At 39.4% G+C, this 27,407-nt stretch overlaps 1 protein-coding gene across 1 annotated transcript; it reads left to right on the top strand.

Annotated features, from left to right (window-relative positions):
• The first annotated feature begins 4,953 nt into the window (after positions 1-4,953).
• Positions 4,954-27,407, top strand: LOC134139553 (cytochrome b-245 heavy chain). The gene is made up of 13 exons (XM_062574107.1): positions 4,954-4,998; positions 7,726-7,821; positions 9,405-9,515; positions 13,583-13,667; positions 14,918-15,063; positions 15,883-16,073; positions 19,225-19,354; positions 20,172-20,264; positions 21,763-22,016; positions 22,672-22,834; positions 23,697-23,843; positions 26,076-26,200; positions 26,901-27,407. Exons 1-13 carry the CDS (start codon positions 4,954-4,956, stop codon positions 27,025-27,027), a joined length of 1,713 nt encoding a protein of 570 aa, XP_062430091.1. The 3' UTR covers positions 27,028-27,407.

Genomic DNA, 27,407 nt, shown 5'->3' with positions numbered 1-27,407 from the left:
ACCTCTTCTCTGATGTTTTTTGATCAACCTCCTCTTCACAGAGCACACTCTCAGCAATGTGCTGTAAAAGCACAGATATAGCAGGCTGTGAGACATCTCACTTATTACTGGGTGTAGGAGTGGTGAGACAAATGTGTGTCAGGAGTGATACTGTTCTAGTGCATCCTATCTAGAAGCATGAAAATGGGCTAGCTGATCTCTGGATGTCCCTTCCCACACTGTGATCACAGGCTGCTAAGGAGAAGTGGGAGCTGACACCCCAGTACTGAACCATGGTCAAGGATAAAAATAGTGAAGAGCATTTGAACCGGAGAACAGATAGCCTGAACTGGATGTGATAGAAAAGAGGACACAACAGAAGGGACATATGGTGGGAAGGCATGGGTTAGGTGGACATGTCTCCTCCAGCATCTTGGTGAACAGTCCCTCCATGGCAGTGTAGGGTCTCTCAGCACAAGCTGCTCTGCCTGGACCAATTTTTGTTGTCCACCAGATGGCATCACCCAACCACTGCTTCTGCATGCACCATAAACAAGCCTGAATCCATTCAAATGCTGATGAATCATCGACTTCTAATTAGTTGCATTTTATTCAGTGACATTTCAGTTTAGTAGCTTGGGATTTAAGCATTTTGAGGCCATACGTGATGGGAGTGTAGGAGAAAATTGCCCTGCCTTTTACATTTTTTCAAGATGCTTTCCTGAGTCAGCTTAGTGTCATTTCTGTCCATACTTACACAGGGTACGTCACCACTGGTTGCTCTTCCTTCTAATATCATAGCGTTGTGCAGCAATTTAGATCTGTTTTGTGCTCGTGCTGTTTGAGTCCAAACCAGTGCTAATGTGACCAACAGCATGTGGATCATTCACAGAGTCTTGACATCCAGCATGTGGTTATCTTATGATCATTATGAAATGCAGTGTGAGGAAGCATGGGAGCACGGAGCTACACTGAGGCTTGTAGTGTAAAGCGAAGACACAAAAGGACTTGTCAGTCTTCACTGGAGTCTCACTGTCATTTTATTTTTCCAGGTTGACATCTATACATTTTTCTGCTCTGTCCTCTGAACAGAATCATCTTTCTTATAAGCAAATTGCAAAGAGCAGGAGTTTCAGGATATGCTATTCCCTTGAGTGAATGCAAATCAGTTTGGTGACAGCTTAAGACTGTGTGTCATGGCAGCAAGGTGTCACGCAGCAGGGAAAGCTGCAGAAATGGGTCAGACATAAGGTTAAGGATGAGGCTTTACACCTCAGGAAAGAAGTCTTGACAAGACTTTTCTCTGCTTCTTCCTCTTTCAGGTAGAATCATAGGAAGGTTGAAAAACAAAGATTCCACAGCATTCAAAATACAGATTTCAGCCTACAAAATATAGGAGACTAATCAGGGCCTCTCTTTGGCTCTCCTCCTGCTACATGGGTAGAGACTGCAGAACATCAGCTCAGCAACACTGTCAGCAGTGTGGGAGCTGGGTCTCCTTCACTCTGTTCTGCTCATCACCCTCCTTTGGGGTTTATATATGCAAAATCTTACTTTGTCCCTATTAGCAGGCAGGTGAAAAACACCTGGGCCTATTGCAAATACCTTGCATTTTGTTTTGTATAGGACTTAGCATGGGATATTGCTGCATGGATCATGACAGGAACTGAATTAATTCATAACCAAGGTGGTAAAATTGCTGCAAGGAAATGAAGAACCCTGGGACCTGAATACTTTTCCAAAACTGCCATACTGAAAAATAATCATTCATTGAACTTCTCATTACAAAGAAGGGTGAAAAATGCTGTGCATAGTCAGCTAGCTTGAAAGAAATTTTAGAGCCAAAAATAGAAAGTGTTTAATTTTACTCCAGTTTTACACAGTCCTACATAATTGTTAATACACAGCTGGCAATGTTGCCTTTTCTTGTACATGATGTATTTTTTAAAATAGAACAAAGTACAAAACATGCAAGTGTCTGTCTCTACAGCAGTGTACTTTCACTTGTTCAGAAGGTGCAAGCACTAGAATTAAATCAAGGGTGACGTGTGGGTGGTTTTGATACCGGTTCTGCTCACACCTGCTACTTGCATCAGTTAGGCAGGGTTTGCTATGCATTGTCCTAGATTTTTTCAAACCATTGCTTTGTCACCAGCGGAGAGTTTTTCAAAACTAATTTACACCATGTAAGGGCAAAGGATATTTATAAATTAGCATTAAAAAATAATTGCAACACGATACATTTTCCATTCTTCATGGAAATAACATGGATGAGATCATTTCGGAGCTATGACTGAGCTAAGACAAGCACTTCTTGGGCTTACGGCTTGCCAGAAACCTCCTAAGCCAGTGAATCCGTGTTTTAGTGGCTCTGGTGTCTGAGGAGCTGCCAGGCAAGCCAGGGCTGCTGATACTCAGAGTGTCCTGGTTGCATGTGGCTGCTTACCCCAGAGAAGCCATATGCAACTTAGCTTAAAGTGTTGAAGAAAAGGGAGTGAAAGCACTGCCATTTCGGAGCAGAGAGAATTTGCTAATCCTCACGGTGAGAATGGACATCCACAGGTCAGGATCAGTCTCTTTCATTCCTTGACCACTCGAGCTATTTAGCTCCCAGAGGTTCCCTCCATAAACATGGGAGCCAAATACAGGGGACCAGACCCTCTGCTGACATCAGTTTGGGAAGGTCATCAAAGCAACTGACATTACGTGAGAGCCTAGACCACCACAGAGCTTGTCGGAGGAGGCTGCTGTGAACTCTGTTTAACAGACTATGATGACTTCATCTTGGTTTTCAGTTACTGAAACTTGGGAGTCTTCTGAGGAATAACCAGCGTGATTAAAACATGGACAGTTCTGACTATGCGACGAGAAGGAGGACTGCTACCTTTGAGCTGTTACTTCTATACTTCTCAATAAGGAATAATAATTTAGAAGTCATCTGTCTCATTCAGATACCTTTGTTTGTTTGTTTGTTTTATAAATACAGAGAAATCTATGACACTGTTTCTGCAGTGGATCTCCAAGTTACATCACTTTATGGAAGTCATATTCTGGGAGAAATTAACAGAGGCAATAAATTAGGAGTAAAGGCAGGAAGAGATCAGTTAGCAAGAACACAGGTATTTATGTTGCATCTCCTAATTCTCATTTCTTCATCATGACCAACTGTCTCATCTCTACTGGAATCAGACTCCAAGAAAGCTAGTTTCTAAGTGAACCCACAGTAAGGTAAATTGTGCTGAGCATTTTTTCTGTCTGGTGTAGGCCACACAGTTTTTATGTCTGCCTCTACCGTTCTTGTTAGTTGTCCAACATCGTGGTCTCAGTTGCAGATCAGCTTGGCAGTTACTCTGGAGACCAGGTCTATACTATCCAAGCTTGACAAGAAGCTTCCTATTTACTCCAGTAGGTGCAGGATCAAGCCCTGGAAAACATTTGTATGCTCTAAAGCTGTTAATACTCTGCGTGGTCATGCAGTGCTCTTTCTAAAGCAGCGAAATTCTGCAGGACGGGAGCACACTGAATAATGTGTTATAGCTCTGGCAAGGAGAGGGTACTGGTAAAACAGTTCTTCTGCATAGCTCCTTGGCTCAAGGACAAATAAAAGATTACTTTTCTCTTTAAAAGATAAAAGATACTCAAAAACTGCATTAATACTATACTTGAATGTTTGGAAAGAAGGCAGACTTGTGTTATTCATTTTCAGAAGAGATCTATATTTCTGTGGTGCAATGGGTGACATACAGGAAAAAAAGTGAAGAGAAAGCACATCTAGGAGCATTTCTCCTCTCTAGGGCCCTGACCTTGCCAAAGGAAGTTCTCATGTAATCCTTAAATCTTCCTCCAGTCTACCATTTTGTGCCCTTTACTGCAGGTTTGGGAATTGCCATACCACAAAGAAAGCATTCAGAAATCATTAAACTCCCTTAGAAAATCATGATACTATTTCTGAAAAGTGAATACACTTGGGATAAATGTCCTCTGGCTTCTAAGGTCTAAAATACATTGGGGCAAATTTCCTTATATTTCTCTATAATCACAAAAGCAAAATGCTTGCTTTAAAAAATTATCCATGTGACAGGACAAGAGGCAATGGGCAGAAATTGAAGCACAGGAAGTTCTGCCTGACCGTGAGGGGGAATTTCTTCCCTGTGAGAGTGATGGAGCACTGGAACAGGTTGCCCAGAGAGATTGTGGAGTCTCCTTCTCTGGAGATCTTCAAGGCCTGCCTGGATGCAACCCTGTCTGACATGCTCCAGGTGACCCTGCTTGAGCAGGGAGGTTGGTCTAGATGATCTCCAGAGGTCCCTTCCAACCTTACTGATTCTGTGATTCTATGATTCTCACATAGTGAGAATTCCTTAGGCTTGAACCCTATGAAAAATACAAAATATGAGAAGTAGACTACGTAGACCCAAGCAGAGAGAAAGTGGCAGAATTTGTGTATATGCACCAGACAAGAGAAGTGTTAGATTACATCTGGGAGGTTCTGTGGACAGAGGATTCCTGGAAGATAAATAATTCTAGTGATTATTCATCAAAGAGGATCATCAGGAATGGCAATTATGATGGCAAATATGACCTGAAGTGATAAAAAAAAAAAAAAAAAAAAAAAGGCAAGGCTGGGGAGGAGAGGGCTGTTCTATGCATTGGAAGTTGTATAAGTGGCAATACATTTTTGAGCTGAAAACCCCAGCAAAACCCAAACTCTGTACTACACGAGGAAGAAATAGTTTGTTTATTTAATGGTTTAAATGGTTTAAGTATCTTTGAGTTATGAAAAGTTCCATGCAAAGATGGTAGGAAAATGTTTGAAAATGAACTACGATGTGATTCAATGGTTAACTTATTTCCTAAAAGAATGAGAAAGGAAACAGGTTGCTGCAAGCTTCTACTCTCACTTCCTTATGAGAGAAGACATAGACACTGTCCCAGAAAGAACGGGGCCATTGTGCACAGTCTTCTCAGTCAATCATGGGTAACTGGGTGGAGAATGAAGGACTGTCCATCTTTGTTGTTGTAAGTACGATTTTATTGTGATTTGTGTCTAGTAAAACATTCTATAGAAAGTTGCAATAAGTAGATCTCATTGTGTCCGTGAGTGATACAGCTGATTATTCTGAAAGTAGGGCAGCAAGTGCAGTTGCATTATACTTGAAGAGTGTAACCTTTAAGGAGCTCTGGCTGGAATCCTGATTGCTGTAGGCTGCATTGTCAGCTGAGAAATGATCGTATGTTAACTCTCCTTTGCTTTGTTATAAATATTTAAGTGTCCAGGTTTTTTGATGCAACAACGATTTAAGGAAAACAAATAACATTACAGCTCACTGTTAACTATGTGCATTTCAAAAGAGAAAAAACAACAAAAACAAGGCTTTCTTGCACTTCTATAATCAAAATTGGATGCTACTGAAAGCACAGTGAATACTTCTTAGTAGTAGAAAATCTGTTTTTATAGTCAATTTGCAGAATTTAGAGCAGAGATTCATGAATCCCTCATGAAGACAACTTGTATTTGAACTGTGCTTTTATATAGTTTGCATGCAACTGCTATGAAAATGGGTTCAATTAATTCCAGGCAAGATCTAAAAGTACTGAAAATCCCACTTATATTTAAAAGAGCTAAACTGTAAGGCAGATCTCCTCCTTGGAAGAAAGACGTTCGTATTTCAGTGTTCCTTCCTCTCACATTACAGTGCCTTGGGAAGAAATTAATGATACAAGAGCTATAGATATTTAATATTCTGTAATAGCAAAATGTAATACCAGTTAAGAGATTGTGGTCACGTGTGGTTAATTAGGTAGATACTGAGAGGAATAAGAAGAAGACATAGAACTATATTTGTGGAGATCAAAATTTGAACGTATTTATTCAAAAATGTATTTCCCCTGCTATGAGATTAATGCTTATATATTACATTGTGGAAGGACAGCTCTAGTTTAGAAACACAACACTGACACTGAAGTGCTTTGAAAGGGCTGTATTTGCTGTCACTCAGTGATTTGAGGAAGTTGAAACTACCAAGAGGTGAATTCTGCCACATTTTTCCCATCAGGACTGCAATATTAACTGCATTAAGTAAGAGGCCATTATTTTGTTCAAGTAAGGAATTTGTGTACAGAGCCACAAAGCTATACAAGGCTAGCTGATAAAGAGGGAAGGAAAATAAAGAAGTCACTGATAAAGAAACCAGCCAGAACAGTTAATTGGAGGCCTTAACAGTGTCCTGCATTGTCCGTTACAGGTTTATTGTACACTGATTAGCCACAGGGTGGCTCAGTGCTTGATAGAAGCAGGACAACCACAATTCTTACTATTTTTCTCAACAAAACAGATACAGTCTTCAGTTTTCGTGTTTGATTTCTTTTTGTTTTTGCCTGACATGGCAGCCTTATCCCCAACATATGCTGCCTCCACTGACCCTAACCAAAGAGTATGGATGGCTGCTAACCCTGCAACTCAACCCAGGTTGTCACAGGGTGTCACAGTGTTTCTCAGAGGGTCCACATTCCTTATGAGTCAACACCAAGAAGTGTGAGGCTGCATCATGGATCATGCCAAGCTTCTCAGTCTTCTGGACATGCTGTCAGGCTACTGCACACTCTTGCTTTAAATATGCATCCTAAGCATTTTATCCTGAGCTAAGCTTAATTTTGTAATGAGGGTTTGAGGATTTCTTATATACTGGCTTATACTGTTGGAAATTCCTTCACTTCCCTGCATTTACACCCTACAGGTGAGACATTTTCAAGATCTAAAATAATCCCAAGTTTTTTGCAGTGTCAGCTGGGCCAAGGAACTCAACAAGACTAGCACTTTAAACTATAGGCTAGCAGGGGCAAGAGACTGTAGTGTCACGGTTTCTGTCATCCTGAGCTTATGACAAGAGACTACAGATCTACAGGTCTCATTCTTTGTCTCCTCCGTCTTCATGCACTACCTAGTAAATCTACTTAGAACAGAAGTGCAGTGATACAGATTGGTTTCTCTGAAGGATGTGAAATCAGCCAACTATCTCCAGAAGGGTACATGACCAGATTCATTATGGTCTCTTGGGCTGGATGTGCTTGCAGCTGTGTTAGTTTTGAGAGGTGTTCATAACTTCCTTACCTAAAGAAATCTGCCCTGTAGGATGTGCAAGTATGAGAGAATACTGCAGTATAGCTACTAAGAAGCCCAGTTTTGGGTAGCTTAAACTCCACCTAAGTGCCTGTGCTGAATATTTACTGCTGGCTCACTACAGACCTTCAGAGATTCCTACTCAGTTGAAAACATTAGGTATAATTTTGTCCATCTGTATTTAGACCTCAGGCTTCTTTGTCCTTTGGCACAGCTCCAAAACTTAGCTTTGGCAGCTCCAAATTCTTCCTCTTACATAGGTTAGTATGTCTGAGGAAGAGAGAGGCCCTAGCCTTGAAATGCTGTTTAGGAGTCAACTAGACTCACAGACTTAGCCAGACTCTTATTTAAATAATCATAAGCCTAAATCATTTGAGTGATACAAAGGTTTCAGCTACCGATTTTGATATTGTGTTTTACTGCCACTCCTCTATACATGTATACACCTCAAAACCCATTTCCACCAGCAAAATATGTATTGTCCCTGCTGATCTCTTCACACCCTGAAGCACACCTTTCTGTGCAAATAGGAATATAATGAACTAACTGGCCATTTTCCAAACTGTTTAAATTCAGACATATAGTCTTTAACAAGCTGTGAAGTTTCCTGTCTACTTCTTTTTCAGCTTGTGTGGCTGGGGTTAAATGTCTTCCTCTTTTGGTGGTTCTATCTTGCATATGATCTCCCACCAAAATTCTACTACACCAGAGTCCTCCTTGGCGTAAGTACAAAACATATTATTTTGACATAGACTGAGCACATAACACTTTTTCCCTCATTTTATTGAGTTGAAACAGGATCAGGTTGTTGGAGCAGCAGGTTCATGTAGGAGTTAGAAGTCACAGATAACTGAATAGAAAGATGTGCAGTGCTTTTGAACAGAAAACCTGTATGCAACATAGGGAGATCGTGTTCTGAAGATATGTTGAGGTAACTATTATGCTCCTGGTAACTGAACATAAAGTGAACATGTATTTTGGCTGCTTTATTTTTCAGAAGATGAATAAAATATTTCTATTAGAATTACTGTGCAGTTACTTCCCCTTACAATTATTCTTCTGTCATAATATGAATAGGTTACATAGTTATTAGTCCTGAAAAGCAATCGTCATTGATATATATGTCAAATGTGCAGATAGTAGTCAAGTCCTGGATCCCAGCCTATTCAATATAACACAGCTGGTTATACTGAGCATCATGAGCCCTGCTATAAACTTGCCTCCAGAGGTACTAAGTTGATGGAGAAAATTCATTTGTTCTCATATTTTAAAAACCTGATTGCAGACCCAAAAATCACTGTCAGCTTTGAATTACAGAACACAGCATTTTGTAAGAAGTTGGCAAATCCGTGGTTTAATTCAACAAAGTTTGAAATCTTGTTCTTGTACTCGGCATCAGATCTATGAATCAAATTCTGCTCTTTGTTATCAGGGTACATTGGCCTTTGAAGTCACAAAGATCTTTGTCTGTAACTCCAGCCTACTGTAATCCCAAGTCAATTACTATGATCCAAATCTTGGAGGGGTCCCAGTGAATGCGCAGAGAGCAAACATTATCTTTTCCTTCAGTTCAATGTGTTTGGATTAATATGGTCACTCTCCCCTCCTTTTAAACACTCTTTGTCAAAATCCCAAATCATTCAGGATGTAAAGGTCAACATTAAGAGGACATATTCCTAAAAGATGAGGCATCTAATTTAGGCTCACTTTACTGACAACAGAGAGGCAGAACAGAGAAAGAGCCCTAAGCACTAGTCTTCTGGAGCTAAATGAGATTTTATGACCACCCCAAAGCTTCTGTTACATTGATGTTAGTTGTAAGGAAGACAAACCTACATTTCTGAAAAATTCTAGGTCAAATCCTTTTGCCTTTCTGAACATACAACCACTTACTTCAAAAGCTCTCCTTTCTTCTACCCTAAACGGTCAGCCAACTGAAACCACAGCATTAAGACTGTCTTTATAGCCTTGGGACAGGAAACTCTACTAATGTCCTACACTTGCTTCTGTGTGTGGCCATCAATTGTCAGACATGGCAGGGAGCTTTTCATACAATCATGTTATTCCATATAATTTCGAAACTGGAAATAGAAGCAGTTTTTTATCTGGAGAAATGTGTTCTGTCTGCATGTGTGCCCTTGACTTGGCCAGAGCCGACTACCCTTAAATGTGAGCATTTATAATTAACTTTCATTCTCACATTCATAAAAAGTTGTGGTATAATGCATAAAAGAAACTTGTGCCTATCAGTCTCCTGGATAGTGCTTAGGTAATTAGTTTAATAATGACTTCTCTCCCATTACAGCGTGCTTTAGCTCTAGCAAGGGCTCCTGCAGCTTGTCTGAATTTCAACTGCATGCTGATTCTGCTGCCAGTATGTCGAAACTTGCTGTCCTTCCTCAGAGGTTCGAGTGCGGTAAGATGAAGAAAGAATTTCAAAATTTATGAAAGAAGAAGACCTAAGCAGCCCTGCAAATGTGCCAAGCAACATAGTCCAAGTTCCCCAAATATATCATACTTTGGGGATGTCCTTTTTTTTAAGAAGTAGACAAGATCAGAGTTTTGCTATGATCAAGAGTAGGGTCTATAGGCTAATGGTACATCTAGTGCTGTGGTGAGGTACTGAGCCTTGAATTAGCCTTTTTCCAGTTTTCCTTTTTCACTTTCCTCCTGTGCAACATGATGTCTTAGACGGAAAGCCCCTTCTTCTGTCTGGCAGCAGCTGTTGGTGGTGCCTGCACACATTTGCCTCCATTTGTCCCAGATGTAACTCCCATTTAATAGTGGGAGAGATCAACCCATGATTCCTGTCATTGCATATTGAGGTCTTAAGGAAAATATATGTTTTCACAAACTTTTAGAATGGGACTTTCTTCAACTGGCTTATGTTTTACATTCTTTTTCATATAAGCTGAGTTTCCACCTCAGGATAAAATAGTTCACAGGGTTTTTGACCATCTCTATCTCCCAAATGCCGATGTTATATATGGCACCTGCACCACCTGCACTACTAAGGAAAAGACAAGTAATTCCACAGTAGATGACATCTAAAGTAGGCTGCCATGATAACACTGGCTGTAACACATTGCAGAAATGTAGATCACTGGCTGTTACAGCAAAAATAATGGAGAGGAAAAGATTAAATAACTTTATTGAGTAGAAAAAGGCTCCTGTTCCATAGTAATGATGATGAGGGGGTCCAAAAAGGAACTACAATTTGAAACTTTATTAATACAAAATGGATGTACCATAACAGCTGAGGTGGCACTAACATCTTCTTTTTTCCACTTCGTCCTGTTGCCTAATTTCTATCTAAGCCACAATTACTTCATTCCCATCAAGCACTAGAAAGCCACTCTTTTGCCATACTGTGGTTCAATGAAAATGAAATATTCTCCTCAAGCTGATGAAACTTTCCTCCAAATGTATGATTCCCCCTTGTTTTCCATCTTTCTTAATGTGCACATGGTCAACAACACCGCTCAAGGGAGTTGGTTATCGTCTGTAAATCTAGTATAAATTTCTTTCACAAATGACATGGCCCTATGGGGGCTGAAAGACCCAAACAAAAGAGTTACCTGTTATTCATGAGTCCTCCATATGGAAGGAGTGTGGGTTAGAAGATAAAAAAAGATATAAACAAGCCAGGTCATACGTCCATCTAGTACTTATAGCCTGAAGATCAGTGTGCTGAATAAATGAGATGTGTCTGCTATATTAAGCTCCTAAATTGTGTTTCCAGTGCTGTCAGAAGTGCCCTGGCTCTTTTAAGGGATAACGCTTAAAAATATAAAGCTGGAATTACACAGCCCAGGCTCTGTGGCTTGTTCTATACCCCTTCAGCTTCTGGGATGCTACAAAAGGAGCCAACTTTAACCTCCATCATGTAAAAAGGAAAAGAGTAGTAAGTAAAACTGTAGGGTCAAAGTTGCACTTGCCCTGCCCTGGAAAGATTAAGTAGTATTTGCTAAAATTCAAAGCTGACTCCATAGGGTGCAGATGTCAATAACGAAGGTAAAGTTTGTAAGATTTAATGTTGTTATTGGAGCAATGTGACTGGCAAACAATGAGCGTTTGGGCATACGAGGCCTTCATGAGGTCTGAGAGAGATTCCACAGGCAGCGAGCCGAGGGCAGATTGAGAAGAGAGGTTCTAAGGTCAAAGCAATGATATTCTTTCAAAGGAGCAGGAGTTACTGGAAGGCTAAAAGCTGATTCCAAGAGGAGAGAATTGTGTCCTAACAGGGACTTCATGCTACTCGTCCTGAATTGGTCATCTAAAATCGATAGTTTAATGTTTCTAACCAGGGTCCCTATGAAGCTGCCCCTCTTCTCTGAGCGTTCAAGTTACAGAGTAAATCCTCCTTCCTCTGGCAGCATGATACAATCGCTCAGGCTACACCCAGTTTGCAAGCGAGAGCCATGTAGAAAGCTGCAGCTTCATTTCTGCTGACTCCTTGTGGCTCACTATCTTGCTGATAGTGTGAGGTTGTATGAGGAAGCAAAGGGCTCTGAGGATGAGCAGGAAGTGAGGGGGGGCATAAAATAAGATTGTTAGCTGAAGATCGTTTAACTTTGGTTGCTTTTTGTAATAAAGCTATATCTCAGAAAGGAGAAAATTTTGTATCTTAAGCAAAACATGCAGTGTCAGGACTGTGGGCAGGGTACAGCTGCTTTTGGTCATTCTACGGTTATCTCTAATTAGCTGTGCTACGAAATTAAAAACCTATGAAGATCTCTAAAAGATCAAGATTTTTGTATGTTATCTCATTTATTTAAGAGGTAGTGACCTTTCCAGCAGCAACATCACTGGGGTTAGGGAGATGGGAAAATTGTTCAAACCTGTTATTCAACAACAAAGTGTTGGAAACACCTGCCCTTTACATCTTGCCATCCAGGAATCATACACCGCAAACTTATTTATTATTAATTGAAATAGCAGAGGTATTGTTTTTGAGTGCCCTTTATTGCTGCATTCAGTGCTGCTGTTAAGTGAGCCTCACTACTGAACCCACCTGTACCATTTTGTCATTGCTTTGCCACATGCTTCTTAAACAGCAAGCTCAGGTGTCCCTACATACTGTTTCCAAGGCAGTCAGGCAGGAGAGATGCTTCTTTGCTATGCTGCACTTTATTCTACAGGCTTTTCAATTACATCTCAAGGTAGAGGATACAGAGAAGGCTAAATCTCTCCTGGCTCTTATTATAGTCTACTGAAGTCATTGAGATAGCAGAGTGTGATAGTTTGTTGTTTAATCAGTGTCACAGCTAGAAGATAACCAAAGGGAACTGTTTCCTGATATATTTATTGATATAGTTAATATTCAGGAGGTATTTAGAAAAGGACTGGTACAGAGGAGCAAGGTCGCTGCTTGTGTACCTCCATTACATAAAGAAGAGAATCAAAAATTAAATTGTTCTGGAGGTTTTTATTATCATCCCTCTTTCTGTTTCATTGCCAGAGGGGTGGGATGATCCACCCCACTCTATCAGCTGTGATGATTATTTACCTTTCTCTACCATCTACAAAGTCCATGTCAGGCAGATGCTTGGAAAACACTTTAGTTTCTCTTAATTTGTTGTGAAAGACATCTAAGTGGTTTCTATTTATAAATTGTATTAGTTTTCTATTTATAAATTGTTTGTATTAGTTTCTTCCCTTTGTCATTCATGAAAAGCAATGTAAGAATACAGTACAGGATAGTTACAGTTTTTATTCTATAGAAACCACAGATGCTAGCCTTACAGGAATTTAAAGTAACAGGAAAACTCCTATTGCCTATAGTAGAATGTTGATGGAGCTTCTTGTTTATGAAAGTATATCATTCCATTTTTCTTAAGAGCCAAGTTCTAGCAGAGAATTTTCTCATTCTGTTTCTCTTAGAGTAACTCTAATAACAAGTCTTACGCGAATTTCAGGCAAGCACACCCAGCTTTTGGGGGAAGGAATTACTTCATAAGACCATAAGTGACTCCCATGTTTGGGGTAGAAGCTCTCTGAGACAGTTATACCCAAGCAATACTATTCATTTCTGCAGTGTGAACCACAACAGTATCTTAATGCCAACTTAGGCTATTTAACACTACCAAAGCAATTCAACACTACCAAAATATAAGGAAAAATCATTAACAGTCACCTTACCATGACAGAGGGTGATCCCTTGCTTAGTTCATTGTATGTAGTTTAAATTTAACACAGATCAGATATACTTACTTTTGCCATTTGTATGCATTTTGTATTTGAAGTTTTTTCTCATGATCAAGTAATTTGTTTCGATAAGACATGTTAAAACATAATTTGGTATTACTGTGTTCTGAGGAATGCAGTGAAATATTTCTGTGTGTATTTTGGAATTCTAAATCATTACCAACTGTGCTAGCCATTGCTGCACTCCCAGCTGCTGTTTTTTTTCCTGCATTTAAGTAACTATTCATAGGCATCACAAATAATCTGCAAATACTTTTTTTTTCTTCAAATCCAAAGTGCTGCTCAACCCGTGTCAGACGACAGCTGGACAGGAACCTCACCTTCCACAAAATGGTGGCATGGATGATTGCCCTTCATACTGGTTGGTACTCAATGTTTCCTTGTTCATTGCTTTTTTCTGTCACCTTATACAGTATCCAAGTGGGAAGAGACCTGATTTCATTATCCTAAAGGAGTCAGCATGTGCCAAGGATTAAATCAGTTTCCAAATAATATTCGGCAACTGGCAGAGAGCAAAAGAAAAATAAGAAAGGATACCTTTCTGTTGCTCTATTAGCACTATTCAAGTTACTGCTCAATGAAGGGTATGTAGCAGTACCCTGAGAACCAGATACTTAGCCTTTAACTCCTGTTTAGACTTACTTCCTAGCTGGCTGTCTGAAACAAACAATAAAAATGATGAAAGAAAAGTGTGTAAAAAGCATGGACAAGACATCTAAATTTTTTATATTTTTTCTTTCATTATGTAAACTAAAGGGTTTCTATCACTTTTTTCAACAAATTTATCACCTCTCTATCCAAGTACCTTACAAATTGTATATCCTAGAAGAGTCTTGATATCATCAGTGAATTACTTGAGCTGGTCAGGTTCCCTTCCTGAGCTCTGACTAATATCGCCACTGCTGCATAGAAAGGAATAGCATGATTCAGTTAGAGACGTTAGGCCACAGAGGAGATCTGCAGCAGAGCTGAGCTGTTCAGCAGCGAGAGATCTGTCCCCTTCAGGCTTTGTTTTGAAGGTGAATAAGTATACAGTGATACAATAGAGGAAAAATTTTGAGAAGTGGTGTATGACTGACCCTTGTAATACTATGCAATGAAAACAGTGGAAAACACCTCAGTTATACTAGATTTCTGGACAAATCCAGTTCAGCAAAAGCATTATTAGTGATTATTATCAATGCAGCAGAGGAAAGAAACACTAGCAAATGTGACACCAAAGAGCTCCAGATTCATTTATTGACTCATTTACAGAACTCCTGTTTGATTCAGACAGATCACTCGAGCCACCCCTTCCTTCAGTTTCCCACATACAAATTAGAGTATCGCTCTACCATTTGAATCATTTTCTTGAACTATGATGTGCTGGAAACTTCTTCCATTCACATCCTGCCACCCAAAAAGATGTAAACTGCAGATGGTAACCCTGTGACAGTAAAACATGTCAGTGATCTGAAACTGTGGTTAAGAGCAGTGTAAGAGAGGGAGTTTGCAAAGGTTTTATGTTGCCTTTGACAAATGTTACGAAGTTTAAAATGTTGCCTAAAAACATTGAGTAATTCGTAATTCTCCTGTGCTTAAACCTGATTATTTATTTCCTGTTACTCCTAGCAATTCACACCGTCGCACACTTGTTCAATGTAGAGTGGAGTGTACATGCACGTGTTGAAGAGAAAGGCACTATGGCAGCTGTACTTTCTAGCCTTGGGGATAACCCAAACGAAAGCTATTTGAACTTTGTTAGAAAAACTATTCCGGTAAGTGACATCAGGCCATGAAGATCTCTGAAAAATCACCTTCATCTACACTATTATATAAAATTATCTGAGCTGAATGCCTGCTTCTGTGTGCACAATCTGTGTTGAATCATATTGCAAGGAAACCTGGTGCAACACATTCTTCTATACTTGTCAGTATTATTTTTGCTTGAATTCAGTAATGCTTTAAGTTTTTTCACCTTAGGATTTCAAAGTAGTTTTAAAACATTTCTTAAAAATATAATGTACTGTGTAAAGAAGCCTTCTGACTAAGGTAAATGTGAGGCACACAGAAATCAGGGCAAAGATTTTGAACTTGGGCTCCTTACTGTTAAAATCTGGTTAAAAAACAAAAAAGAAACGCCTGCATTCCTCAGAAGCACTGAACATCCAATGTCTGTATGAGTTATGAGAGCCACAGGTGCATAATGCCACTGAAGAGGAGAGCTTAATTTAGCTGCCTAAATACGGCTGTAGGACTCCAGATCAAGCAGCAAATGTGTTCACTTTCCCCAAGCCCGTACTACTGAACAGTGGCAGAGTCAGAAAGAGTCTTTGTTGTGTGAATAGATGGAAACGCCTTCCTATTTCCACTTACCTTAAGAGTGGAGTTTAATCTTTTATTTTGCTAAGTAAATTTGCAGTGCAACAGACACCGAGTGGGTTTTCCAAAAGCATTGTTGGCACGTAAATTCATAGAGGATGACTTAGAAACTTGAAACAAGGTAACAAATTTGGAAGTTAGATGGACTAATGGTTCAGCTGGCTCAGCTATGATGCACTGCTTTTCTCAATCCAATGTATGCAATTATTTCACAGAATCCTGTGGGGGGCCTATATGTGGCTTTCACGTACTTGGCTGGTCTCACTGGTGTTATCATTACACTGGCCCTCATATTAATCATCACGTCATCCACCAAAATCATCCGAAGGTCATATTTCGAAGTATTTTGGTACACCCATCATCTCTTTGTCATCTTCTTTATTGGTCTTGTCATCCATGGTGCTGGGTGAGTATTTGCACTTACCACACAATATATGATAACTATTGTGTCTTAATGTAGAGCCCCCGATGCACAGAAGTATAGTGATTTCAGACATTAAGTAGCGGTTGTATTTGATGGTGATGATGGGCCAGTACCATAGGCTCTCGATAACACGCATGAGGCTTTATGAGAATCAGGCATACTTAAGCTCACCTTTTCTCATATGTAATTGAAAAGCTTTTTTTCAAGGTTTCTGCTTCTACTTATCTTTGTGTCCTAAAAGGAATTGCATTACACACATGTACATAAGGAGATAATTCATAAAAATAACATAGGATTTTGTTGGATTGCTGATAACTATAACAAGGGTTTATCCTTTAGATTTGGAGGGTTTTTAATATCAGCAACATCTTCAGAATAGATTTTCAGTTGTTGCAGCTCGAGTGTAGGCAAATATAAGTTTTTGTAACTTCCAAATATCAAACATCTTTTTCCACTGTTGATTCATTCTGTAACTTCAATACCTTTAATTAGCTGAAAAGCCTATTGAAATAATTCTAACACTATGCAAATGCAATTTCAGCACTTAGAAACATGAACCTTACTTTTTATAAAACTACAGAACCAATGCACAGAGAAAAAGAAAAAAGGCTAACATATCCAAGCTAGATTTCATAGCTCATAATTATATGTACCATTTAAAAGGAAATTCTCAGTGTTATATCCTTAAAAAAATAACTGAGGATCCAGAGCATGGGAAAGAGTGCTTTAAAAATGCTTCGTAAAAATGAGTATTCAAAAGCACTTCCTCTTAGTCCAGTAGTGCTAGAGAAAAAACAGAAACAATATAACAGGAAGAGCAAAACCAGAAGGCAGATGAGAATCACTGCCAGTATATTTGTCTGTTTCAACTTCCAAAACCAGAAGGAGAATGCTAGAATAAAACCTGCTGAAGGAAAAGGACAAGTGGCTTTTGTTTCCTGCAACAAATATTGTAAGATTACCTGTAAAATATCCTAACTTAGTAGTTACTACACAATAGGATCAGAAAGCAAGCATTGCTCTTTCCTTAATAATTAGCTTATATTTCATAAAAATTGATTTTTTATATACTTGCATGTTCACTACACTCACTATTTTAATTGCACTGTACTGAAAAGACAAAAGTTCGGGCAGTAGCGGGGATCAACACATCTGTCAGTGAAGTTGAGCAATCCTATGAGTGGAGATAAAACCAGGAATATTGTCATCTGTAGAGGGGAGGATGATTTCTGACAAATCACTCAAGGTGACAGGACTCAGACACACATATGTGATGCTGGATCAGTTTGAGCAAGGATAATTCCATCATATTTGTCCTTAAAAGCAAGACTGACATTTTGAGTTTAGAGGAAATGATAATATACAAAAAATATTGGACAGGCTTTTTACCCGCAAGGAAGGCATCTTGGATGTGCAAACATTGATGTTATGGAAGAAGTGTGATCTGACTTTCTCAAAGCAATGTGACTGAGAGAAGGCATCGATGTCATTGTGTCTCAGGAGACAAACAGCTGAGTGTTATTTATATACATATACATATATGTATACACATATATTTATATATACAGAATTAAAGATAGTTACTAGCATGAAGGGGGCAGATTCTTATCTGGTTCAAGCTGTTACAGCACTTTTGTAGCACTAACATTTTTTTTTTTTTGTGCATGTGTGATGTGTCCCAGACAAAAGTTCAAAATCTCCCGTCATAATAAATGCAAAGATGAAAGAGTACAGAGACACTTTGAAAGTGAAAGCAAACCTTTCAGCAGAAAGAGAATTAGCTAGAAGCTTAAACTACTGACAGCTTAATTATAGTACTGGAAGAGCCTCTACGCTTTTACTAAGGGAATAAAAGTCTTCTTCTGTTGCACAGGGTACCAGCATTGCCAAACCTTGAACTGGGGTCTAGTGCAAGACAAAAACCACTAGGCCCCCTTTTCTCCCCTCAGAGATGGGATAGAAGTGGCAGAAAACAGGCAGAAAATGGGCTCCTGCTGTTGCCACAACTCACCCCACAGGGCGGCTCAGCTGAGCCAGTTGTCACTGGTGGGGAAGTAAATTGCAGCTGGTGGTGCTCCTGCAAATTGCAGCTCATGATGCTCCTGGGACAGTGTCATCTCTTCCCTTTCTTTTTCAGACAGGATGTTAATCAAACCCTTAATAAGGAAGAGGTTCATTAGTAATATTAGTAATCTATTTTAACTTCTAAGATTGTGCACAGACATTCTAATAATCCTCTGATATATTTGTCACAAAGCTGGGCATATATATGACTCAGATCCCATGTTTGTTTAAAATATGAAGTGAAAGAAAGTCAAGTTTAAGGAAACCCAGCTTGAAAAACAGGAAGGGAAGTCATGGGAAGAAGATATAAACAGAATCATATTGGCATAAAACTGATCAAAATCAAACCCTGTTTCTAGGGAAGGTCAACAGATCTTAATCTGAATTTCTCTACAATGACCCTGATCCTACTAATTACCCTCCTTTGGGGGATTCTTGTACTCCCTTGTGATTGGAAGAAATCCACATGGGCAGGAAATAGCTTACAAGTTCAGAATATATTTTTCCTCAAAAAATGAATTTTTTTCAACACTGGCCACTATTCTGCCACTAATAACATAGCAGAACTGGAATAATCAGACTTCTCCCCCCCCCCAAAAGGAAGAAGAAGAATCAAGCAACAAACAAAAATGCAGAGGCCAGATCATTAAAAGTCATTGAAAAGGGCTTCCCAGAATTGTTATGATACATAATAGGAATAATTTCTGCACTATTCACTAAGAAATTGATTTTCTTGCCCATTCCGTTTGAGACCTATTGAGGTCCTGTTGAGACCACATTCTGGAAATGCTATTGAATACCTCTCAGTTCCTCATCTGATCTTTATAGTGAGTGTTTTTTTTCCTACAGACTTTCCTCTTCATTTTTATCCTTTGCACAGCAGTTCTATGGGTTGATCAGAACAGTAGGTGGTATCAAAGGGACATTACCATTGCAGAGGTACATAACTATATAAGTAACATATGTAGCTTAGCTTAGCTATAAGTAACTGTAGTACATAACAATAGGTAATACTATTTGAGATATTTCATTTCCATGTCATTCTCTTAATATTTTTTATTATTTTCAGGCGTATTGTACGGGGACAGACAGCTGAGAGCCTGGCTGAACATGATCCATCTATTTGCTCTAGGAACTTCACTGACTGGGGGAAAAAGGGGGCTTGTCCAATCCCCCAATTTTCAGGGAATCCTCCTATGGTAAGAACAATTGCTTTGAGCATAAATCCAATCAAAAATACTTACAGTTTGCTCTTTTTTAAAGTTACATATGTACATGCTGTAGAAAAGCTGCTATGTAAGCCTTAATGCTCTTCAGTGGCAACTTTATGTAAAGCAATAGATTGCAATAGAACACAATGAATTACAAGCAGAAATGGACTAGAGACAGACAGACCACTTCCAGTGTCAAAAGTATCTCATAAAAGGAATACAGTTAATAGGTAAAGCAAAAGAGTAACTCCTATCTGAGAACTGCTTACCAAACTGTATTTTGTGGCTTGTGGGCCTTCCTAGAAACTGCTATAATCCACATAATAAATAGTTTCACATTATTAATGGACTGATGTTCATTAACAGCAAATGACTGCCTCTGAAAATATGACACTGACACTTCAGTTCCCAGAGACTAACCAGGCTGATTGTACACATTACAGCCAGACATACTGACAGAAGCCACATCTTTTCCTGCAGTAATACCGACCTGGGTCAATAACACCCAGAGCTTTACTCCACATTTCACTTGGGTACCTCAATTCTTAGATGGAGACAAAATCCGTCATAGGAGAATACATTTCTATAACTAACCTACTCTATGGGAGCAATTATAAATCCCGCTGCAACTCTCAATAGAAAAAGAAATCTTCTCTCATTTCAGAATTTTCATATCTTCTTTGGGTTCCCTGCTCTGGTTGATAAAGAACCTAGGTATCTTAAATTTAATGTCCATTCATTTCCAGTGCAATTTAATGTAAATTGCCATCTTCCTCATTTCACTTCTCGTCTTATTCTGTTACAGACATGGAAATGGGTAGTAGGTCCTATGTTTTTGTACCTTTGTGAGAGGTTGGTACGGTTTTGGAGATCACAGCAGAAGGTGGTTATCACAAAGGTAGGTGTTGATGTTGTGCTTAACACTGGGCAAAACATTATCTATTTTTCCAGGTATAGTATAGTGCAGCAAAGCCAGTGACTCCTACACACTGTACAAACTTATCAGGGGAAAAACCCTCAAGAAGTTTTCTGCTATCATGCAAAAATAATACTGCTTCCTGGCATATAAATATGGTTCCCTCTAAACCTCAAATTCAGATGCTGTGTGGTTCCCAAATTAAAACAGTGCAAGAGGACAAAGTTAGCTAAGACACAGGACTGAATCTGAAGAGGGAGAGATCAGTTTTCTTCATGATCTAGGGAAAAGATGCACAAAGTAGAAATTCCACAGCCTTAAGAGTAACTTAAGATACCAAATATTTATTTTCAAAGGCTGCCTGGACATCTATGAATCTTGATTTTTCAGCAGAACAAATGACTCCTGAAAAGGAGACTTAGGTGGGTGCCTATTCTGTGTAGCCAAAGCTGATATCATACTTAAATAGTAGGTCCCCCATGGTATATTGCAGAGATATTAATGCTGGTTCTAAATGTATTATAGCCAAATTAGCATGACACTAAGATGAAACACATAAAACCTACCCTGGCCTTTACTAATTAATTTCCTCACATGGCACTATGCTTCATTTCATGGATATACCCTGTTCAAGTCAGAGCTAGTTTGGGCATGACAGTAGTCTCTACTCTTCCCTGGCATGACGCTGACATATTGGAAGCCTCATATATACTAGTGTGCTTTTCGGTAATTTTACCAAAATATTTCTGTGCCATTTCTACACCATTTGTTGCTGTATCTGTCTTCTCGTCAGGAACCTTATTCCACAATGTTGAGCATTATTGTTGATCTCTAAATAGATATATAGGCAGACTCAATTCTCTCTCTTGTAAATCTCTTCTGAAAACTGAAAATAACCTTGCCAGACAAGTTTATAATTAAAAGATTATACTGACTGAAATATTAGCCTTGCTTCTAGAATATTATTTCCATTTATTCTTAACTAAAATAGGCACAATGCAAATGCACGCAGTATACTGCTCATCCCAATATAACAAGAAAACTTCAGTTTCCAGTGGTACTATCCATCAAATTCCCAATCTGTGTGCAAGCCCTATACTTTTGCTGCTGTATATATATATATATATCCATTTCATTAGCAGTGTGCACTGTGCCACTCTGTTAGGTGCATCTGGAATTAATAATGTGCATAGACAGATCTGAGGACGTATTAGATGTGCCAGTCTGAGCTGCCCTTTTGGAGCGACTGCAAGTACAGTGTGAAAATACTTTCACCAAAAACTCAGCATCTTCTGCAGTCTCTTACCTGGTTCTCAGATGCTGTTCTCACTCTGCCCCAGTTCTGCTGGAAGCGAAGTTTCACCTGCTTTCCTTGCTCCCCTAGGACAGGATGATAGTGTTAGTGATGAAGGATGTAAAGACATCGAGTGAACAGTGAAAACCGCTGTTTTCTTTCTTCCCTTTGTCCCTCTCATTGTAGGTGGTCATTCATCCCTTCAAGACAATGGAGCTCCAGATGATGAAGAAGGGCTTCAAGATGGAGGTTGGGCAATACATTTTTGTCAAATGTCCTGCTGTATCTAGACTGGAATGGCATCCGTTCACACTGACCTCTGCTCCAGAGGAGGATTACTTCAGCATTCATGTCCGTATTGTAGGGGACTGGACAGAGGGGTTGTTTAATGCCTGCGGATGTGATAAGCAAGAATTCCAAGAAGCATGGAAGTTGCCCAGGTATGTTCAAAGAATCTCCTTGGTAAAATCAACCAACATCTATGACACTAAAAAAATTGCTGAACCAATTTGGTGGAACCTGTGACACAGTCCTTAACTCCTTCCATTGAGGATGTTGGTGACCATCTATTCTTTCAAGTCACTCCCCCCTCAAACCTATAAATTTTAAATGCATGTTTTAGTGATTTCAAGCAAGGTATTTTTGAGCAACTGAATGTGAGTGATTTTTTTTTTCTAGATTTCTTGAGTTAGTCTCTGTTAAGAAAATTGGAGAATTTTTTGTTCAACTCCAGGTCTTCAGTCCTACTGTTAGCTCTAGATTTGGCCTTGTATCTCCAGCAAAGGATATATAATCTCTTGTATCTCCTACTGTTTGAGGAGAACTCAATGCTGCACAAAGCCAGGGAAACAAAGTCTTGAACAGATGGGGTTGTTGGAGGGAGAAAAGTTCCTGTATGACCAAGTTCACACATGTAAGTCAGAATGGGTCCTAGACTGATTCCCTTTATCAACATCACCTCTTCTTTTACCAATCAGTATTTAACCCAAATGTGCATCATAATGGACAAATATCTTACATTTTTATTGTTATTTTAAATAGCACTAACAAATATTCACTTCACTATTGATTTATTAACTATACTTTCAATTTCAGGATAGCTGTCGATGGCCCCTTTGGAACAGCTAGTGAGGACGTATTCAGTTATGAAACAGTTATGCTTGTTGGAGCTGGAATAGGAGTCACTCCATTCGCATCAGTACTCAAGTCTGTCTGGTACAAGTACTGCCACGATGCAACCAACCTAAAACTCAAAAAGGTACATATGCATTGTGTCACAGAACTTTCCAAGAACCCAAGCAATCATCTGAGGGCATATAGCCCTGACCATAACAGGCCCAGCAAAGGTGGTCTAGCTCCAGACATGTGTGAGTCCTGAGAGAAAAGTCCAATTATCTCGAAGACTGGCAAACAAAGAAGCAGGAGAGTCAAAAGGCGGAGGGAGGGGGGAAGGAGAAATAGCCAAATCATGCATGCAAATACTGACTGTAGCTCTGGGGATTTCCATGTGTAGTGGAGACACCATTCAAGCTGTGCAGGAAACACAAAGCCCTATAATACTCTTAAAATACTAACTGCATCCAGACAAATACTGCATGCCTTTGCTATACGCATACAGAGCAACTTTGAGTCAATGAAACCCCACTGCTACTCATCCTCCTCTCACTTTCTGCCCCTGAAAACTCCCTGTGCACAGGTGTGGGATTACACTCTCTAGTTATGGTCATACTCCTGTTACAAGAACAGAACTGGTTTTGTCACCTTTTAATTTTCCATTCCTGACAGCAGACAGGGAGGTAGAATCTACCTGTAAGTTATTATTTTATATTCTAACAAAGTATTTTACAAGGATATAAGTGCGCAAACATCACAAACTGTAAACCCACAGATGGAAGAGGAATAGAAAGTTGTTTCCCTGTTCTTGCAGTCACATATTTTGCTTCACAACCCTCCCAGAATCTGAACTCTTGAATAGCTTCAGTACGAGCTTGTCTCCTTGTCAATTGAAGTGGTCAGGCTAGTTCTTCTACAGAAACTCTACAGTCCTCACTTTGTTAGCAAAAACAAACCAGAATCCACAAGTGCCTATGTACCCTAAGCCTCACCCTTCTCTCTTCCAGATCTATTTTTACTGGCTTTGCAGGGACACTCATGCCTTTGAATGGTTTGCTGACCTCTTGCAATCTCTGGAGACTCAGATGCAAGAGAGGAATAATGCAGAATTTCTCAGCTACAACATCTACCTTACAGGCTGGGATGAATCTCAGGTAACAACACTGTGGAAAATGTCACAATGTTCATGTCAGCAAGCTTGTTGTATTTTGATTAACGTTCAAATTGTCATTTTCCTGGTGCTCATCTGGCTCTCAGAGGTTTTAAATGTAGATGGGCATTGACAGAGGAAAAGTCTTCTGTAAATGTTGGTAATTTCCTTATCGTTAAAGTCATGATATTTGTTAAAAAAGGCAATCAAAACAACCTGAATGGGGTGGGGTTAGAACTACTGTGGCAAAGTAGGAATGCCTACATGATACTGTGTGATTCTTGCACTCTGCACTGATCTGAGAGTACCTCATTAAAAGATTTAGCTCATGCTGACTTACAAATCTTTGGGTTTGCCACCAATGTTCACCCTAAATTATTATGGAAACGCTATGATGGCTGAAATGTCAGTCACTAGGAGTGGTGAAACTCTGGGAGCACTCTGTAGTGGTCCCCTCCTGTGGATGCAGAGCACCTCTGGTCAATTCTAGGAGAGCTTGGCTCAGCTCTTCTCCTTCCCAGGAGAGACCAGCACAATCAATATAGCACTTTTCAGGTAAAGCTGGTGAGAAAAATTGCACAAGAAAAGTAGAACTACTTATCATGACTGGGAATTATTCTGATTCTCTCCTTCCTTCCTTGTCAATAATGAATCACTGTGCTAGATAGTGCAAATGGGAAACTTGACCAAGAAGGGAAAATGTTAGGAATTGTCTTTTAAGAATAAAGGGGGTTGTTAAATCCCAGTACAGATGGAGCCTTCCTGGGCCAAGACCAAAATTACAAATGATCTCATATTCAAGTGTCCAGCTGTAGGCCTGAGAACAGATTTGCAGCCATGAGATGACTTGGAAAATAAAATGCTACTCAGCAACAGCAGTAGTATTGCTGTTGCTGCCTCCTTTAAGAAAGAGCAAGATTTCATTAGCAAAGAGCTGTTTCCTCTGTGAAGGGAGAACTTTCTGATTTTAGTTTTACACTTGTGCCAAAGGAATAAGTCTTTCACATTCTCTTTCCTGTACAGGTGCTGGGTAAGAGCATCCCCCTTTCTCCTTTACGAAAACAGCAACAGTGTCCAAGAGGGTATTTATCAAGCTTACCAAGGATAGGGAGCCAGGGGGACAGTCTTCCTCCTTTCTTATTCATCTGAACTTACATGAGTTCAGCTGGTAATGTGCGCTGTGATTTCCTTTCTGGCTGTGCACTCAAGCAGTCTTTCCTCACAGCATCAACCTCAGCTAAACCTGCAAATACCTCTAAGACAGCTAATACTGCTTAAAACAGAGTTGATGGCACTGGGGACTGGAAAAGCTAATGCACAAGGCCTGAGTAATGGCAGCATATTTGTTTCTGGACTCTTCATGTGTCATCTAGATGTTCCTATGTGTGACAGTCATTGCAGGGATACAAAAGACCAGATCTTCCATGACCTGCTTCAGAATGTGTGATTCAGTCAGGAAAGATGCTCACTCTTGTTACTTTTAGTTATGTTTCCTTGTACTTATATATCAATTTTGCAAAATTCACAATGTGCCTAAGTGCTGCAGCTTAGCTATAGAGTAGGGAGGGCTAGTAATAAGGCAGGAAGTTATCATACACACACACACACACACACACACACACTGGAAAAACAGGAAGGAGAGAAAAGTCACAGAATTATTTATTTGGGAGAAAGTTACTCCTCCAACCTTTTTTGGCATATAAAAGTGCTGCAGAACTAAATACAGACCTTTCCAGTTCTACAAGACCTGACTATGCTCTTACCCACATCTTCTCCTCTCCCTGTGTTTACTTAGCTTTGCTGGTCTAGGCAGAATTTACATAGGGAAGATGGACAAAACCTATTCATGTGGATCAGTCCTTCTAGAAATAAGACTGGCAGGATGTCATTAAGGTCAAGGGTTGTATTATTGTAACTAACAGGGAAGATTTTTCCTAGTTTACAGCTTTATTTTACAGCTCTTGGACTGAAACAGTTCGTTGTAAAAGAAATGTAATTGCTGTGTTTAATACATTATAGCATTAATTCTTGAGATTGGCCAATTTGTGAGAATGAGGAAGACAGAGACTGCTTGTCAGTTTACCAATGTTAGCTTTCCTTTTCGGTCCACAATAAATTCCCCGTTTGCTGACAATGCTGTGCATATTGATATGATTCTTTTTCTTTTCTAACCAGAAATAATGCTAACATTTCTAAGTCTGTCCTTACACTACCCTTTTTGTTTCATTTCCCACAGGCCACTCATTTTGCAGTGCATCATGAAGAAGAGAAAGATGTGATTACAGGCCTTAAACAGAAAACGTTGTATGGAAGACCTAACTGGGAAAATGAGTTCAAAACCATTGCAAGGAAGCATCCAGGGTAAACCTGTACCTCTGGATAGTGTCTGTCACCTTTCTCTGCTATAATAGCCATCTTATTCCTTAAACTGGTAACATTTGAGAAACATTTTTTTCTCACAATCTAACAATTTCTAGGTATTTTCTGATACTGGTTCAGCCATTGAATGAATGGTAGTCTTGAACAAGTTGTTTTAACCTACAGTTTCAAAAACTGTAATCCATTTTTGGTGAGAAACTTTGTGTAGCGTTTGATTGCTAGTAGTACGTTTAGAAAAAACGTGCCCTGTCATTCCTGCTGAAGTAGATAGGAATGTCAATGACCTCTAAAAATAATATCTGCTACCTCTAAAGATGAAACATGAACATAGATAACCTTTGTCTAGGCACCCAAAATTAGCAGGAAGAAAATGGAGCTGTTTCTTTCAAGAATTTGTATGATAATCTCTTTGAGTCTCTATTTCATTGATCCCTTTGAAGTCAGTAAAACTGTCTTCACTGACTTCTGCTAGACTGAGACTTAGCCCACCACCTATTTTAGAAGGAGCGCTAAGCATGTTGTAAATTGCAAAGAATTATAGGTTTTAGGGGAGACATGCAGTTCTACTTTAGTTTCTGTAATAGAGAAAACCTTGCAGCTGCAGAACACAAGACTGACTTACATGAACAACACAGAGCTGCTGCATGCTTAGTTCCTGACCATATTTTCATTTTCTTAACAGTTCCAGAATAGGTGTTTTCCTCTGTGGACCTGAGGGCCTAGCAGACACACTCAACAAGCAGAGCATCAGCAACTCGGAAGCTGACCCACGAGGAGTACACTTCATTTTTAACAAGGAAAATTTCTAACTCTGAAACACATGGGAGTCATTCAATACAAAATCTAAAGACTAGATTTTTTTTTTCCATTTGAAGTCTGGGAAAGACAGCCCAGCTTCTGATCTCAGCTACACTAACACAAATCCATTTCCTTCTTTGGAATTATCTTGGCTCTATGATGGAGTAACAGAGTCAAGTTTGGCCTTAGAATTGCTTGCACTGCCTTCCACATGCTGGCAATTTAGAATAAATATATTCTTTGTGTGTATAAGGGTATTTCCCCTCAATTAACTGTCTTTGTTCTCCTATTCGTAGTACCTGCTGCAGGGTCTAGGTCAACATATGCATCTGAGAGTCAGTTCACACTGATAAAGCTTACTGATATTAAACAATAAAGTATTCTAGCATAA

Source organism: Rhea pennata, chromosome 1 (assembly GCF_028389875.1).
Source record: "Rhea pennata isolate bPtePen1 chromosome 1, bPtePen1.pri, whole genome shotgun sequence".
Lineage (NCBI taxonomy): Eukaryota > Metazoa > Chordata > Aves > Rheiformes > Rheidae > Rhea > Rhea pennata.
Note: the sequence above shows the minus strand (reverse complement) of the source record. Positions and strands in the feature narration are given on the sequence as shown.